Genomic DNA, 19747 nt, shown 5'->3' on the forward strand with positions numbered 1-19747 from the left:
AAAAATCCGAGTCAAAAAAGGGTCTCTAAAAATATTGTTTATTGGGGAATGGGTCGTGAAAAGTATTGAACAAATACATTACAGAAAAATATATCCCTACATTTTTGACAAAAACAAACTGGGCAAACAAGAGAAATTAGAGTTGGTACCAAATATGAAATATATCTAAAAAATATAGTAAAAAGGCATATACCTCTCGCATTTTGGTCACTTTAATGACATTCATACAAATTATTGGTGAGACAAAATATGTAAGAGTTCTCTGTCATGTAATTTACTATCAATAAATTGAAAACGTCAAAGAATTGTTTTTTTTTATGTTTTTTAATAGAAAAAATGCAAAAAATAAAGGCAAATAGGCTGTTGCATTTAGTAATAGTATCTACATTTTGTACAACTAAATATGCATTGATATATGATTAAGAAAATTCAAATCAACAATTAAAATAGGAACTCATAGTTTTTAAAAAACTGAAAATTCACCCTTTGTGATAATTTGCATTTAATAAGCATACAAAGACAAGTTTAGGTATTCTAGTGATCAAAGAAATCCCAGCCATAGCATAACTCAACAGAGATAGCGTTCATATTTTAAAAAAAGATTGTGTTTTTTTGTAAAATAATGGTCTATTGTACTTAAATTATAGATTTTTTCGTCATTTTTTTTTTTAGAAAAGAACAACAAACTTTATTTATTATACAATTCAATAATTGTAAAACCTGTTTTAAGCACACTGCAACTGTAGCGTATGGTACATGACAAAATATTGATATTCAAATGAATTCTGTGAATTGATATCTCAGCTTAATATTTCAAGAGGGGTAAAATAGGGGGATTCATTGATAACAACATTTTAATTATTTTTATAAATGATGTTATCAAAGAGTTAGAAATTCAGATCCAGTAATCTTGGTTTCTTCAAATATTAACTTTCTTCTATTTTCAGATGATCTTCCATTAGTATCGGAAACTAAAGAGGGATTACAAAAAGTTCACACAATTTGATTATTTTTGTGATAATAAGCAATTAAGTGTTAATGTAAATAAAAATAAACTATGAAATAAAGCAAAACTGTTCCAAAATGGCTCACTCATTGGTACATTTGTAACATACAAAGATATTCCAATGGCAGATACAAATGAGTATAAATTATTAGGAATGTTCATAAAAAAATAATATATTTGTTTTCTCAGAGCACTATAGATCTAACAAAAAAAAAACCACCTTACAAAGGTTACATCTACAGTTTTGTAAATATATATACATCAAGAATTAGAAAAACTTCATCAATTTTAGATGCAAGTCTGAGAGCTGATTTGGGTAGACATCCTATGGATCTTAAAATTAAATTTCAATCTATATTTTATTAGATTATTTTCTGAAGACATTAACCCTCTTGTGACAGAATCCGTTATTTTGTCTCAAAACCGTGACTGTGGTGGAATTTAACTTGGTTTTCATATGTAAAACATGTGTTAGAAGAAACAGGTATGGATTTTGACACATTAAAGAAATATTCCTCACATAAGAAACTAGAGGCTCTCAAGAGCCTGTGTCGCTCACCTGATTCTACTTTGGTTTTGGAAATCATGTTAAAATAGATTTAAATCATAACAGATACCCTAATAATGAGTGAGGCCAAATTTGGTTTAATATTGGCCCTGTAATTTAATAAAAAAATCCTGGTGGCCATCTTGAACAGTAAACCAGCAATAAAGTTGCAACACTTCATCAGCACCTCATAAGAAACATTTATGCCATGTTTGGTTTCATTCTATTCAGTGCACCTCTAGGAGAAGCATTTGTATGTATTTCCAATAGGGTCTTATGTTAAAGGATGTCCCCCCTCTGGCGGCCATCATGGATGAAGGATCAGCTTCAAAGTAACAACACTTAGTCAGCACCTCATAAGGAACATTCATGCCATGTTTAGTTTCAATCCATTCAGTGGTTCTCTAAAAGAAGACATGTGTATGTAATGTCCATAGGGTCCTTTGTAAAACACTGTCCCCAACTGGTGGCCATCTTGGATGATGGATCGGCTTCAAAGTAACAAGTAACAACACTTGGTCAGCACTTCATAAGGAACATTCATGCCATGTTTGGTTTCATTACATTCAGTGGTTCTCTAAAAGAAGACATTTATATGTATTTCCCGTAGGGTCCTATGTTAAACTAAGTCCCCACGCTGGCGGCCATCTTGGATTATGGATCGACTTCAAAGTAACAACACTTGGTCAGCACCTCAAAAAGAACATTCATGCCATGTTTGGTTTCATTCCATTCAGTGGTTCCTTAAAAGAAGACATTTGTATGTATTTCCCATAGGGTCCTATGTTAAACTAAGTCCCCCGCTGGCGGCCATCTTGGATGATGGATCGGCTTCAAATCAAAGTAACAACACTTAGTCAGCACCTCATAAGGAACATTCATGCCATGTTTGGTTTTATTCCATTCAGTAGTTCTCTAAAAGAAGACATTTGTAAATATTTCCCATAGGGTCCTATGTTAAACTAAGTCCCCCGCAGGCGGCCATCTTTGATTATGAATCGGCTTCAAAGTAACAACACTTGGTCAGCACTTCATAAGGAACATTCATGTTATGTTTGGTTTCATTCCATTCAGTGGTTACTCGAAATAATACATTTGTATGTATTTCCCGTAGGGTCCTATGTTAAACTAAGTCCCCCGCTGGCGGCCATCTGGGATGATGGATCGGCTTCAAAGTAACAACACTTGGTCAGCACCTCAGAAGGAACATCCATGCTATGTTTGGTTTCATTCCATTCAGTAGTTCTCTAAAAGAAGACATTTGTATGTATTTCCCATAGGGTCCTATGTTAAACTAAGTCCCCCGCTGGCGGCCATCTTTGACTATGGATCGGCTTCAAAGTAATAACACTTGGTCAGCACATAATAAGGAACATTCATGCCATGTTTGGTTTCATGCGATTCAGTGGTTCTCTAAAAGAAGACATTTGTATGTATTTCCCATAGGGTCCTATGTTAAACTAAGTCCCCCGCTGGCGGCCATCTTGGATGATGGATCGGCTTCAAAGTAACATCACTTGGTCAACACCTCATAAGGAACATTCATGCCATGTTTGGTTTCATTCCATTCAGTGGTTCTCTAAAAGAAGACATTTGTATGTATTTCCCATAGGGTCCTATGTTAAACTAAGTCCCCCGCTGGCGGCCATCTTGGATGATGGATCGGCTACAAAGTAACAACACTTGGTCAGCACCTCATAAGGAACATTCATGCCATGTTTGGTTTCATTCCATTCAGTGGCTCTCTAGAAAAAGTTCAAAATGTGAAAAGTTAACGACGACGACGGACGACGACGGTAGACGCCGGACGACGCCGGACGACGGACGCCAAGTGATGAGAAAAGCTCACTTGGCCCTTCGGGCCAGGTGAGCTAAAAATAAAACTATGAGATAACAATTAAAATTAAAATTGAAGTATTTTTATAAAAAGTTAATAAATCATAAAACAGTAGATATATAAAGTAAATTGCAAAAAAAAGCAAAAAAAAAAAAGCAAATATATATAAAGGACAACAGCAAACTCACTATACTGTTTATAAACATGATTAACAAAATAACACAGAAAAAAATTTATTCAGCTTTTGTTTAATTTGAATTAGAAAACTGATAACGCATTTTAGAATAAGTGACCACAATTTATGAATAGAAAAGGGGAGATATCTTAATATACCAAGAGAAAATAGATTATGCAAAAACTGCCAAAAATTGGAAGATGAAATTCATTTATCAGTAATATTAGAAAAGTTTATTTTGATTTTTTGATAAATGAGAACACACATTTTATAGATTTAAATGATATAGATAAAATTACAATACAATATTTTATTAACTTCTCACCTTTTACAAACTTATACATAACAAATTACAAATATGTAAAAGCCATTCATATAGAATAACGAGATACGATTATTTACACATTAGAAACAAATTACGCAAAGCTTAAAACCATAAAAAGAAAAACAAATTATCTACATGTATATAAAAATCAACGACGTCTATCTAAAATGTCTCTGCAGGTTTTGGCACACAAACGGATATTGCCTTCTCCACCTAGAATCACAGATAGCTTATCTTGACTAGAAAAATTATTGATAACATCAACATTTAAATTATTTCAACAACTGTTTCTAATATCAACATATAGCGGGCAAAATAAAAGTACATCTTCGTCGTTCTCAATGGAATTCGGACAGCAAAAACAAAATCGTTCTTGTAATCAAATTCTCATATCTTCCGGTCTCGATACGTTATATTTATACTCAACCCAAGATCACACATTCAGGTAAATAGCCTTGGTTCCTATTTAAAACGGTCTATATAACTGAGAACAGGAGACACTAGAAATATCAACTTACATGTTGGTATTGTTTGTTTTCATTTTATTATGGTTTGACACATGCGATGAAATGAAGTGTAAGAGCAATACATATTTGAATTTGCATCATAGGACAATCAATAAAAAAAGAATAATTCCCTCTGCTGTAAAAATTCGAACTTGAACTGCAATTCACGGTCCATGTAAAAATTGTAAATGTAAAAGATATTTTCTAGTGGTTCCCGTACACTCATCAGAAAACTTTAAAAAAAAAATCCCTTTTTTCAAATAAATTAAATTACGGGTCATGATTCGAGATCGCTAAAACCGTTAGAATCAAACATGACTTGTATTTTACGACTCGTAACATTGTGCTGCAATTTAAAAAGGCTTTGTCTGTGGTATTTTTATCATCATGGCCCATGACATTGTCTTCGACTTTGAAAATATTTTTTTCAAGACAGGCTTACTCCTTAGCATAGAATTGTTCATAGTTTTAGCTAAAGCTGGTAGACTTTTCTTAAATTGTGATATAATTTGTCCTTAAGTAGTACACTACACTGTAAAACAATTTTTGAGATAAAACAGGAGCGTTTTAATTTCAGTATATTGTCTAAAGAAAATACACAACAAAATTACCAGTTAATTACAGTTTTTATCAGAATTCTTCAACTTCTAATCACTCGTGTTGGGGACTTTTATAGCCGATAATGCGGTATGGGTTTTGTTCTGATTGTTTAAGGCCTTACGGTTGTCTTTAATTGCTCACATACACTTTTTTGGTACTTTGTTGGATAGTTGTCTCATTGGCGATCATATACCACATATCCTTATTTTTATATCTAATAATTATACAGAAACAAAAATGTCATGTATGGATCTCAAACAGAAATGTTCATTACTACATATCCCAGAATCAATGTGGCGTGGGTATAACAAAACAATGTATCAGACCATTATGTATACCTAAAATAATAGATGTGATTTTGATCAGGTTGTGAAGTATTATAAAAATTGCAAATGAGACAATTTTCGAGCAAATGACATAACAGTTAGCAACTAAAGGCCACCGTACGACTTTTAACAGTTATCAAAACCCATACCTCATAGTGAGTTATAGAAGGTCCTGACTATACAAATTTAAAACAATTCAAACGAGGAGGCTAACGACATGATTTATGTACAAAATAATAAACCAAAAAAAATGTGATAAACAGCAACAAGCGAAAACCACTGAATTACAGGTATTTTTCTTTAGACAAACACATACAGCTGTATGTGGAGGGATTGGACATGATTGCGGACGCCCAACCCTTCTCATTAACTTGGGGGTAATGGTGTAACAGCACAGCAAAAGAATAAACTATATTACAAATCAGTTGAAAAAAACATGAATCAGTAAAAACAACATAGAACACATAGACAAAAAAAAAAAAAACAATTAACAAAATAAATTATGACACAAATTCAAATCTAGTACGATCTTTTTGATTTGTTTTTTATGAATAATCCAACATAAATATGGATAATTCTTAAGCTATATTGCTATTTCCATATTCTGCGCAATCTTAATAATTGTTTATTTTACATTTTTAAAAATAGCAACAGTATAAATTGGACTACAATGAGTTTGTATGGGAGTTACAAATTCTTTGTTTTGAACACATACATATTACAAAATATAGTAATAAAATATCATGATATAAACACTCTAAGTACAACAAAAAATATTTAATCAATTAAGATAATTTAAAAATAAAATGACAAAAATACCAAACTCTAAGGAAAATTAAAAACATGTTTTTATACTGCACATAAAGCCAGAAATTACTATGGAAGTCAGCTTTATTCAGGTAAATGTGTGTTGCTATGGCTCCTACCTTTTATACTGGTATACATCTTTCCTATACAACTATTGCTTTTCGGTTTCATATCTAGTTATAGTCTTGTTTAACACTTTACCTATATCATGTATATTGTCTATCTCATTATATATTGAATCATCATAGATGCCAGGCTTAGCAATTCTTTTACGCCAGACGTGCTATTTGTCTACAAAAGACTCAAATACGAAGATAAAGAGCATTGAGGACCCAAAATTCCGAAAGGTCTAGCCAAAAACAGCTTAGGTAATAAATGCCTCAATGTTACTTTGATAGAAAATTCTTAGTATTTCGAAAAGTTTTATAATCGCGAATGAATAGGAATTGTATAACTTATAAATATAAACAAATGTATTGATGTTTTTTTTTTAAATTTAGCACTTATTTTTCAGGAGTAGATTTTTCTGTTTAATTAACATATACAAATAAATATTAGCATCAATATACATCAAACAATTTTGATTTATTGTTTATCACAATAAATGAAAGCAAACAATCGAAATGAAACAAGAGCTTAAGATACAATTTATGTTATAAAGGTATGGAGGACATAATACATACAAGTTAGTCAACTAAAACGAAATAAAACAACAAAAATAAAACAAACACATGACCATGCAAACTATTGAAGATGTTTTAATCATGTCAGTTAACAATATTGTCTAATATCTTTAGCATATAATTTGATATCAAAGTGATGGTTTAGATATTACATATGCATCATACCAAGTGTCGCTCAAATTAATTTCATTGTTGCCAGGATTCCAATCTCACAGATAAAGGGGCTATAAATTATTTTTTTCGGAATACAACTCTGAAGCAAGACGTGATTAAAACTTGATTATTAAAAACTTGGGGCTCTAAAGAGCATGTGTCGCTCACCTGCATCTTCAACAATAGCCTTTTGCTTTGTAAAAATCATCCTGAAAGGGTAATAACTATATAAATAGTAAACTGACAATCTCAGTAATGTTGACATATTTGTGGATCTTGTCTTGATTATAATTTTTGATATAAAGTTTCTATTTATCTATTACAGTTTTCAAATATATAGGCTATAATGAAAAAAGTAGGGAAAAATCTCTAATTAAAGTGCAATAACATCAATGACGAGTCAACTAATGATTTAGGTCATTTGACTTGCTGATAATTTTTGATAAAAAGTTTCTATTTATCTATTACAGTTTTCAAAATAATAGGGTGAAATGCAAAAAGTAGGGAAAAATCACCATTAAAGGGCAATAACATCAATAAGGAGTCAACTAATTTAGGTCATTTTACTTATTTGTAGATCTTGACTTGTTGATCATTTTGGCTTTCAAAGTTTCTTTCTATCTATTATAGTTTTGAAGATATAAGACAAAAATGCAAAAGATTGGTAAAAATCGTCATTAAAGAGCAATAACTCCAATAAGGAGTTGTCTGATGATTTAAACCATGTGACTTATTTGTAGATCTTGTCTTGCTGATCATTATTACAAATAAAAAATTATAGTTTTCAAAAAAATCATGATAAAAGACAAAAGTTCAAAAAATGATAAAAAATTGACATTTAAGCGGTATAACTCCTATTAAAAGTCGTCGGACAGTTTAGACGTACATAGACAGCTGGTAGATTTCAACATTCTGAACAATTCTGCCCCTGTCAGATTGTCTCTATTCATAGCGGTTTCCAAGATAATAGACAAAACTTGCATTTTACCCGTATGTTCTATTTTTAACCATGCCGTTTATTTTGGTTGACAGGCGGGGTCATCAGACACACTTTTTTTTAACAAGATACCCCAATAATGATTGCGGTTAAGTATGGTTAAATTTGGCACAGTAGTTTCAGGGGAGAATTTTTTTTTTAATTTCACGGACGAGTACGACGACGGACAACGACGGAGGACGAACGACGGACGCCAAGTGATGAGAAAGGCTCACCTGGCCTTTCGGCCAGCTGAGCTAAAAATGACTATTTTGCTTTTTCCTTACAACTTGTTTCAAACAACAGGCCGTGTAGGTTTAGGTGAGTTCATGCAGTATTTCTTGTTATTGATATTTTAATATGTACAATTATTGATAAAAAAGAGAGTTAAAAATTGTGTTGAAAATTTTGTAATCGTTACTGCTAATGATTTACAAAACAAATCAACAGCAAAAAAAACCCAACATAATTAAACATGTTAAATATCAACACATGGTCAACAATAAAGATAAGGATCTATGTCATATGGAAAAAAAAATCCAGCGAGGTGTCAATTCAAAATGTAGTCAGAATCTAAATAAGTATCCGGTTTTTGCTTGTGATTTCGATATGCGCATGATAAAGGAAAATATCACAGAAGGAATAGAGTTATTGTTTTCAATGTATTTAAATCTACGTTCATCTTTTATGAGAAAGGTATTTTCGGAGGAACGTTTTTTGACACGACATATCATTCTTTTTTTTTTTTTTTTTGCAAAAGCGTTATGAGGGCAATAACATTCTACTTATTAGTTACTTTTTATCAATGTACAAAACAGTTTCCCAAAACGAGGTTTGAGGAGTTTTGGGATGGAAAATAAAATAAAAATTATTTTTGAATAATCCCCGCCTTCAAATTAAAAGAGAAGCATTTATTCTTTGTCCACCTACAATTGCCATTATTCCGTGGCGTACTGTACATTTTTTAAGTGTTTTTTTCATATCTGTTTTAAAAAATATTTACATTTATTTATGTGCATAGTAACATACTATCTAGAAGATGATCGAATCGATTTTAATGTTACAAAGACGTTTCTTGATTTCTTTGTTTTTCAATTGAACTGGTCTGGCCTTTAGGTTAAACAGGTTGGTTTGCATTCTTGGGTTGTATCTCATTACTTTTATTTGTTTGTCCATCACCTTGATATCCGAAAGACAGTCGGACTGTTGGAGAAACCGTTGCTACTTGGCGCTTTTCTTCTTTGTTTCCACTATCATTTTCAAATGATTTGTTGATGTAAGCACCGACCTGGCTTTTTTGTTCTGAGAATTGATCATCATGGTCTCTTTCTTCATTTCTGTATGAGAATAAAAAAAAACAATGTATTAGTTAGGGTATTAGTTATATCATTTGTTGAATTTACACAACACAGGTAATTACTTCGAAACTGTTATTTTCAAACGCATTCAATAGTTAATGTATCGACTGACAACTAAGCATCGATTTGACACTCCTGGCAATCGACTTAATTTTTGACACTTGTACAGAACCTTCTACAGAACCCGAGGTTTTGCAATTGCTATTTTACTTTGTTATCGAGGTGATTTTTAAGGTTTAATTTTCGTGATATTTATTAATCCTTCTATTTTTATTTACCAATCATGTTTTGTTATCAATTTCAATTTCACTTGAGATTTGGTACAAGCCAAGTCTCCGTGTTGAAGACCGTACTCTGACCTATTATAGTTTACTTTTACAAATTGTGCCTTGGATGGAGAGCTGTCTCATTGGCACTCATACCACATCTTCTTATATCTATTAATATTTAGCTAATATACAATGGGGTTTAACGACCTTGTTTTCGATTTATAATGCCATCTTTTTCTCAGTTCTGTAGTTATTTAAAGTGCTATATCTTATAAAAAGTCAGAAAAACAAAATCATTGTTTGTTTTGTTAACCTTATTGTTTGTAGAAATAAAACAATTGATATTACCATCTTTCAAAGGGGCAAGTGTATACGATACTGTAAACGTTTTCTCGCTTTTTTATTGTAAAATATCTATGAAAATACAGTATTGTGAAACGTTGACCAATGTATTCTCTTTGAGAATTCAATAAAATCTTCACTGTCTTTTATCAAACAAAATAGGGGAAACCTAGAATTACTGTACTTGAAAAGGAGATATTCAACAAATGCATTCACACCGGAAATACACTGCGCCAATTCTGAAAGCAGCTTCAAAAGGAGTCAGATTAAGTGTGCGATTTCTTCATTGTGATGGACGAATTCATTTCCCGTTATTTGTATGTTTGTTGTTACTTTGTTTGCTTTCAACTACAATACATCATGATACATGAATAGTATCATACACATTATATATATAGTTGTCAGCACAGCCATGCAATCTAAAATTGACGGGGCGAAAGCAATGCTATCTACGCATATCTCGATGGAATTTCGATTTAGTCATGTTAGTGAACATGGCTGTTGATATCTTGAACGGAACAAAAGCTTGTTCATCCTTTTTTTTTAAAGGAAGATGTTTTTATATATGAGAAAGTAAAAGACTATTCGTGTATGTTTATTAACTATATAGATAGTGTAAGGATTGGTAGTATGTACTCAGGCTTTGTATAATACTTGATTACTTGAATGTATCAAAGGAAAATAGTTCAGTACAATTTATGATTGAAAGACTAGACATAGTTTTGATTTAGAATGTCCTTTCTTCTTAGGTTGACAAAAACTACTTAAAATTAACCGATACCTAACTCAATTTCTGTTTTGGGTCATCTCTTGCCGTTAATAAATTGATTACATGTATAGAAATTCGCCGTTAGGTTGATAAATGTTCATCTTGATGAATTGACGAATTTCAATTTTATTGTCAAATCGTTTGGTGTTCAATAGGTTTACAATATGTTGACAGCATATAAAAACTTTTGACGATTCATAATAAGAAAATGACTTAATTTTGTGAAAGAATATTCAACATATCTAAAAAAAAAAATACAAACATTCAATTTTGAACTGCGATATTTTGCTACTTTGTTCAAACATATTTTATTGTCTAAAAGGACAAATGGATTAGACAAGTTTTACATCATTTTGCTACCTGAAAGAAAAGGAAAATGGCATGTTTGCACAAATGAACACACGTCATGAAATGGTAAGAAATGTAAATGCCACTTTATGAAATTAATTTATAAACATGCCTCCGATACGCTTTTAATTTCTGAATTTATTTTCATGAAAATTGCTTTTCCTCATATTGATAAATTGTCGAATTTCAATTCCAGTTTTCAGATTGTTTCGCCGTTCAATAGTTTTGCAATAGTGTCAGTTCAAAATAAAACTTTTGACAATTCATTATTATTCAATGACGTCATTTTGTGAAAGACTTTTTTCGAAATATAAAAACGACTTTAGATTTTGAACTGCAATATCTTGATACGTTAAAGTCAAAGGAATATGTAAGGGTTGCACAAACGAACAAACGAAGTGAAATAATAGGAAATGAAAATCCCAGTTAATCAATATGGTGCTCTCGATACACTTTTAATTTCTGGATTTATTTTCATTAGAACTGCTATTCTCATTTTGATAAATGTTGGACCGTCCATGGAGATGCCCTTATACGCTTAAAAAAACCCGCCGTGCAATATTATTATGATAATGAAAATGTAAATAACTACGTCTAAAAGGAAAACCTAAGACGAAAAAAAAATCGTTAAAGTTTTATATGTTTGATAGTATCTTTTAACATGGAGGCCAGAGATTATTATCGTTTATCAGTCAGGGGCATTACTTAAACAAGTAATTATTTTTAGTTACTTATATAGGTAATTTTTGTTTTTAAAAATTAAAAAATTACTCAATGGAGTTATTTTAAATTTCAGTAGAAGCATGGACTAAATGTAGTTTTCATGAATTTTTACATCATTTTATATCATAAAATAAAGAATTTATTAGATTTTAGAGGAGTATAGAGATAAAGGGTTACTTTTAAAATCATGAAAAAAATATTACTTGAATAAGTTATTCTATACATCTTTGAAAGAATTAGTTATAACACTTATTTAAGGAACATATCTAATTGTTTTGGGTTACAAATTATAAATAACTTTCAGTCTTAATGAAATCACAAGTTTCTATCTACTTATATATGTCTACCTTCAAGATTTCTGAGGAAAATGATATTTTAATAGTCCCAAGAGACCAATCTTTGACCCAAAATATGAAAGATAAGTGCATCAGAAAGGCAATTACTGTTTCAGAAAGGTTAGATTTTATATTTCATGGGAAAAATAACCAGATGACCGTGAAAATTTGTTAAAGCTAGTAAAATCTGTAAAGTTGGACACCTATAATACAAATATTTAAAAAAGTTACTTATATAAGTAATATTTAAAACAGCCTCGTTTTCAACAAAAAAAGTTACTTATATAAGTAATATTTAAAACAGCCTCGTTTTCAACATTACTTGTATAGGTAATTTTAGATGTTACTTATTTAAGTAATGCCCCTGACTGTTTATGCACATCCTGGTGTGGTGTTCTACAACTTTGCAAAATTGTATCTATATCCATTTAGAAGTTATGAAGGAGTTGCGATTACCAAAACATATTACCTTTAATTGCAATTTTGTAGCAAATTCTATATTCCCGTTAAGAGTTTGAAATTTGAATTATATTATCATTCCTTAATCATGTTTATGCACATCTTCAAGTAGGATTCCTGAACTGTGTACAGTCATATAATTGAGCTGCCTAATGAGTTGTGCAAACGTGAGACACTTACAATATAATGCAGTATCAAAACGAGAATATTAAAACTGTGGGTTTATATTCCTGTATACACATCTCTAAAAGTGTAACATCTTCCTCTCTCTCTTGATGTTTGGAAGGAGTTATGCTAACAAAGCAAAGACAAAAAGCTTAGTGCCCTCGCTATAAATTCGTTTCTAGTTTTTGATCATGTTGATGTTACACATACTGTATACTCCAATTATGAAATGATACATGATTGAAACTTATATCTCTTTAATATTTTTTATAAAAGGCAGTTTTTGTTTCCTTTTTTTATTATTTAGTACTCACTTAGTTTCTTTTTTAGTTTTTTTCTTCTTCAAATTGACATTCATGTAAAGACGTTTATTCAAAAATATCACACATATTAGATATTACTGTTTTGACTAAATAAACGGTATGACTTAAAATATAATTCATGTTTTCTTAGAGCACATTCACCTTTTACTTGTAACTTACTTGAGATTATTCGTTGAATTGTAATTTTCGACAGTAATGTTTTCCTTGTGACGCCTGTCGCCAGATGTATCATACAGCCCTTCCTTTGATTCCTCATACAAATCTTCTTCCTCTTGATCAGCAGGAGGTTTGTTTTCTATAGTTACCGTATTGTTAGGTTTGTTTACACAAGCATACACAGCAGCTTGAGGTGGTGTTGTTCTGTCAAAAAATACCAAAGAAGTTAAACTAAAATCGTTACAGACCAACTAACAGGCACAGGTTACTTAGTTGTTTCTTGACAGCAAGGTTGTAACTTCGGGGTAGTAATTTTTTTCAAAGAACAATCTTCATTCTTATGCACACCACTTATGCTATACTTCTGGCTGAATTTTCCTTTGTCCTTATTATACTGTTGTCATACAAAGGTTTCTCAAAAAGATTTAAATCATCTAGCATTATCATTTAACTTCACATTCGCTATATTGACAAACATTTCAAGGCATGCGTTTTTGCTATAAATTTTTCATTGACAGCGGAGATTAGTTATAATACAGTGGGACGTTAAAATGAAATCGAAGATATTTTATGATTGTCAATGAGACATCTAACATAGAACATGAACAATGTTAAGGATAACAGTTAGATTTGTTTCATATCTATCTATACACATAAACATGAATGGGGTCGGTTGATTGGAAACTAAACTGTACAATATCTTTGATATAAGAGATAATTGTTTGAAATATTTCTAGATTGATGACTATATCAAACAAAATTTTGCCAGATAGCACAATTATAACCCTTTGATTTTCGTTGTCTGCAAATAGAGTACCTTTTGTGGACATTACGTGTATAACGTGGTCATTTTTGTCATATACGATCCGAATTTATTTCTTCGTTTTGAATTAATTGGCTGTCAAAAGTTAGTCATTCAAAAAAACATATCAAAGAAAACGGTGAATTTGAAAGTTGACGAATTTTGGTTAAGGGTCAATTTTAAGGGGTGAGAGGATGTATTCCCTAGTCAAAACATTTCAAGGCAAGCGTTTATTTTTTTGTCATTATATTTTCCTAGACAGCGCAGTATGGTTATAACATAGTGGGAAACAAAGATTTTTTTTATGATTGTCAATTAGACATTTAACATAGCGCATGAATCGGGATGTTATCAACTCCGATTCATCGGACGGCATCAACTACGAGCAAAATCAATACAATATGGTAAGCTATAGTAAAATAATAAAAATACCGAACTCCAAGGAAAATTCAAATCGGAAAGTCCCTTATCAAGTGGCAAAATCAAAAGCTCAAACACATCAAACGAATGGAAAACAACTGTCATATTCCTGACTTGGTACAGGCATTTCCTTATGTAGAAAATGGTGGATTAGACCTGGTTTTATAGCTAGCTAAACATCTGTCTATACAATTCGTATATACGAAAATATGGAACTAATTCAACGGAACAACTAATGGCCAGAACTAAGTAAATAAAATTGAACGAAAAACAATTATAACAGACAGCAATCTAAAAAATGTATTTGAATACAAGCGCTTATCGACATGACATGAGCAAAATTACAAGTCGAATGTCAAGAATGAAGCTAGTAACGTATCCTTCCGTTGTATAAGAACTAGTGATGTGAGGTTTGGGTTTCTAAATCTTAATTTTCCATTATAGTGTTTAAACTGTTGGTCTTTTATGTTTGTTTTCTTCCTATCCCAACAAAATCTACTTCTATGTAATCTTATTTGTTCTCGACTCGTCTTAACGTGAGTAAATTTAAATAAACAAGTTTTTTGATATTTTTGTTCAAAAATCTGAACTTTCTTGTGTATCAAATATACAAGGCTTATGAAATCTCTTTAAAACTGTTCTTATTAACTTTTTCTAGAATGTTTTTATGATAGGCTTTATACCAAATGTATAACAAAAGAGAAATTTTTGTTTTTGTTAATTTCTAGTCCTTTCCTTTTTTATGAATAAATACTGGCACTTATTCTTATTGCTGACAAATTTTTAAGTAATCATAGACTTGTAAAGATCATAATTTGTGTATAACAACCTATCCTGAGGTACCAATCGAACAGAATGTTAATGCCGGTAAATAATATTCAATAAAAAGAAAAACTATTGGCAACATATACATGATATATCGATTTTTGACACACATTTTTCAATTTACAAAGTAAATCGACTCCCTTTTATGTCAAACAATCCATTCTGTGATATCAAAGGAACTCAATTATAATGCTACGTTGTCGTTTTCATAAAAACAAGAAGTATTGGCATTGCTGTCTACAAAGGTTTAAATAACTAAAGATTGATATAGCTCATAATTCATGTAAACAAATTCATCCTGAGGTATCAAGGATCAAAATTGTAATGCTAGTACAATATTTTAACGAAAAAGATAAGTATTGGCATTTCAATTATTGATAATAAAAAATTAAGATGACAATTAAATTTTATAGCTGAGAATTTATCTTAAGGTACCAAAAGAACTCAAATTTAATGCGGACATATATTATTCAAGAAAGAGAAAAAATACTGACACCTTAAATAGATGCCGTCAACAAGTTTTGCTGTTTCAAACATAAATTACTTCCCTTCTATGTAAAACAATCTATCCTGAGGTATAAAAAATACTCAATTATAATACCACGAAATAAATTGCACGAAAAAGAAGAAATATTGGCATTTTTTACTGCTGTATACAAAAGTTAAAATGCCGTTGACTCATGGAACAATCCATCCCGAAGTACCAAAAAGAACAATATAATGTTGGTACATGATTTTAGGTAAAGGATAAACATTGACATTTTTAATAACTGCCAACAAGGTAAATGTATCCATAGACATGGTTGACTTATCTCATTTAGTACTGAGAGTAAACGTGTGTTTATTTTTAATCACAAAAAAAGGATTGCGATGTTTTCACTCAAACGCAACAGTAAACGTGAGGGTAAACGCGCGTTTACTTTTTGTGTCTACAAACATGTTCAATTTAACACAAGGTCAACGTAGTGCTTACATAAAGGGCATATGAGTTTACGCCGCTTTGACTTTTTCCCGGTTGTTTTCTTGCTATGCTTGGATTGCACCCAAATATATAAATGTTTAGGTTGATTTGATAGACATTTTTTTTCAGCAGTTACATGAATATACCTTTTTTCGATGTAAAGACTTCTAGTAGTCCTTTCAGAATAAGGACCTGTCAATTTCAGTTCAAATTGGCTCAATGGATTCAGATGCGAATGTTTTGTACTGGTTTACATAAGACAACAGACGGACAATGCTTAAATGATGGCAATATCTCTCACTGGTTCAAACGCTTGTATGCTCTTAATAATAGTTCATTACAGATTCCACAGAAATATCATTTGTGAGGCATATACATTGTAGGTAAAGAAAATTCATTTCCGTATGATTTAGGCTGTCATAATATATTTTCGATATTTGTGTATTTGCTGTTTCTTTACAGCTTAAATCATCAATAAAAAATAAATTGCAATTGTGTACGTTTTTTTTTTATTTTGGGATTACACATTGTAAAGTTTTAGTGCACTATGTGCATGTATGAAAAACTTGCATGCAGAAGTTACTTTCATCGACAGTCGTGTGTTGCAAAGTCTTTTTTGTCAATGTCAATTATATCGTGTGTGTTTTCCTCTTCATTATTCAAATTATATTTCTGGTACAAAATTACTTTGCAATAGTGATGGATTTTAAATTTTAATATAAAAATAAAGATATGTGTAATGATTGCCAAAGAGTCAACTATCCACACGAGTAGTAAACCAAGCTTTTTGTATACATACGGATTATCTTTCTCTGTTTCCTCGTCTTCCTTCTGTTTCTTCATGTATTCTTCATTATGTTGTTTAACTTTTTCAATCGTTTCCTCGTTACTCAATGGTTTAAATTTCATATCTGTATCATCCAAATCAACGTCTTCATATCCAGTTGTCTTTTTTGTTGAAATAGTCGGTGGTACTCCCCTTGTTGTTTTCTGAGATTCAATTTGATCCATATTTGACTCCATTTTGTCTACAGGTTTGTAATCTTCTTTTCTAAAAGACAAACATATATACTTTCAATATAATAATATTCAGTGGTTACAGCAATAGTTGTGACTTGTGGTCGTAATTACCACATAAATCTGCTAAAAAAGATATATATATATATAATAACTCTCATATTCATGATACTAGTAGTCTTAATTTCATCAAATATTTCAAAGGTCTATCCGTCTGAACCAAACTCAAACATGAACAGTTATTCCTCACTTCTAAAGCACTTACCAAATAGCTGCACAATATTTTGCAAATAACCTGGTCAAAATTACTTCGACGGGATCGGTATTCACAATTAATCTTCGTAAAAAGGCATGCAAAATCTCAATTCAATCAAAATTTGTTAAAGCGTTTACAGGAAAACGCAAACTCTTTTTTGGTCTTCAAAATTTAAAACGATCAATAGACCAAAACCATGTCAAATTTACAAAAGTGTTTTTTATCTGTACCACTCATTGCATAATAATATCTCAAATATTTACTCAAGTCTCCAAAATACATTTCATCAAAATTTTGAGTCAGAATTCAAGCCAACATTTTGGCCTCTAATAGTGAAAATTATTCAATCCTTTTCAAAAGTATGCTAGTTTTATAAATAATGGAAAGAATGGCGACATTTATTTAACATTCAATGCATTAAATTTGACAATGACAGTTGTCTTTTGATTATATATGACGTAATTAACGTATTTGACCTAAAATAGCATTTAAAACATAGTTTGTGTGTCAAAATTAGACATCAACAACATTTTACCCTAAGACCTGATTACGGCGACAGTAGTTTACTGATGTTCAAATCTCGTAAATTGATTTGGAAGAGATGAATCAAGGTAGCAAGCAAAAGCTTAAGGAATCGCATCATCTCCTAAAGGAGTGATAACGGGTGCTTCGATAGGGTAATCGTCTCCTGCTATGCATGTATCACCTGCTATGCGAATTCCCAGTCAGTAAAAACGAAGCAATAGAGTAGAGAACACTATCAGTAAAATTAAAGATCATACAACTGTATTGATCTTAAGATGTAAGACTGCGAACTCATGTCGCTAGTGAGTTGATATACCAACACATCATATCGGTCAACCAAACCAATTTGTGATGGTACATGTAACCGTAAAACTCATGTAGTGTATATTTCAGATGTTTTCTCTTATTACTCCTCTGTGGGAACAGTTTTTTTTTAGTCAAAACACTTACCTGATAATGAAGTCCATATAGAGTAAGCATGCAAGAGTCTAAAAGATGATAAAAGAAAACATTTTGAAGCAACAAATATGATTGTGAAAGCAGATGCATATATCTGAATATGAACCACATGGCTACAATTAGGCTATATAGCATTTTTGTAGTTTTTTTATGTTTTCCTTGAATGAAAAATAATGAAATGAAAGCAAATACGCAAAACAAATTTTAGATATTTAAATATATAAATCTGATATCTCAATTGAAGATTGAAATGTGTCATTTAGTTAATTTGAAATATTTTTGGTTTTTCAAAAGACTAGCCTTACATGTATAATGTATTCTATTTTGCAAGCTGTCAGGCGGAGCAAACACTTTCACTATTAAATTTTCGTCGGTTAAAGACATAAGCAATACTATTTCCTATAACATTGGTATGCAACTGAAAAAAATTGTTAAATGTCACAAGCGTTCAAAAAGATTTGAAAATATCACACATATAGCCAATGTTCAAAGCTTGTTGGGTTACGGCTAAAACTATCCATACCTTGATTGTAGGACTTCCACAGATTTCTATATAGACAATATGCATATGTATATTTACTGGTAACATTTCCAAGTTATGTCTCTATGAGATGAAACCTAGAGATCATAACTGGGAACCAGTATGTAAACAAAATTAATTATCTATGAATATTCTATATCTCCTCAAAAGAGGTGTGATTTGAGAAACAGCTGTATTTACAAAGTGCAACCTATATAAGCAGTTGAAAGATTGAAGATCAAAAAGGTGTAACAGTTTGGTGTGAAGTAGAATATTGTCAATCGACAAATAACTGTTCGTGAACACATCTCAGGGGCATGACTTACCTGAACCTGTCGTCTAATTTATTTGTTGGCATAATGACCTCCATGTTTTCATTACTATTTACTATTAAGTAATAAAGTTTGTGTTTAACACATCTTTAATTTAAATCAATACATGTAAGGACCTTGTTCGCGACGTATTATTTTTGGTGCTTTCTTCTTGCTCGCGAAATTATCAAAAAATGATCGCGTGTGCAAATAAGTTGGTTTACACCATTAACCGTTAAAAAAGACTTGTTAAATCAAATTTGTTAAGATATGACCCACAGAGATTAAGGGTCATTACAGACAGATGACAAACGGCCAACACCGACAAATTTAGTCATCTGTGTGGGTTTGAGCGTACCTGGTGAAGGCAAATCAATAAAAGCGCTTTGGACGAACGAAATTAATAGTGTTGTATTCCTGATCCTTTAAGCGTTCTCATTAATTAAAGACGAATACCAAACGA

The 19747-nt window shown here is 31.3% G+C and overlaps 1 protein-coding gene across 1 annotated transcript; it reads right to left on the minus strand.

Annotated features, from left to right (window-relative positions):
* Positions 1–11715: 11715 nt before the first annotated feature.
* Positions 11716–19343, minus strand: LOC127710398 (uncharacterized). Its single transcript, XM_052216225.1, has 4 exons — positions 19300–19343; positions 16996–17247; positions 13192–13392; positions 11716–11731 (listed from the first exon to the last, which is right to left on the minus strand). The coding sequence occupies exons 1-4, from the start codon at positions 19341–19343 to the stop codon at positions 11716–11718; spliced, it is 513 nt and encodes a 170-aa protein (XP_052072185.1).
* Positions 19344–19747: the final 404 nt, after the last annotated feature.

The sequence above is a fragment of the Mytilus californianus genome, unplaced genomic scaffold (genome assembly GCF_021869535.1).
Source record: "Mytilus californianus isolate M0D057914Y unplaced genomic scaffold, xbMytCali1.0.p SCAF_76, whole genome shotgun sequence".
Classification (NCBI taxonomy): domain Eukaryota; kingdom Metazoa; phylum Mollusca; class Bivalvia; order Mytilida; family Mytilidae; genus Mytilus; species Mytilus californianus.

Coding starts and splice junctions, on each gene's coding strand:
- LOC127710398 (XM_052216225.1), bottom strand. CDS start 19,343: ATGGAGGTCATTATGCCAACAAATAAATTAGACGACAGGTTCAG. Junction 17,248..19,299: donor AAATTAGACGACAGGTTCAG/GTAAGTCATGCC, acceptor TTTGTCTTTTAG/AAAAGAAGATTACAAACCTG. Junction 13,393..16,995: donor GAAACAGAGAAAGATAATCC/GTATGTATACAA, acceptor ATTTTTTGACAG/AACAACACCACCTCAAGCTG.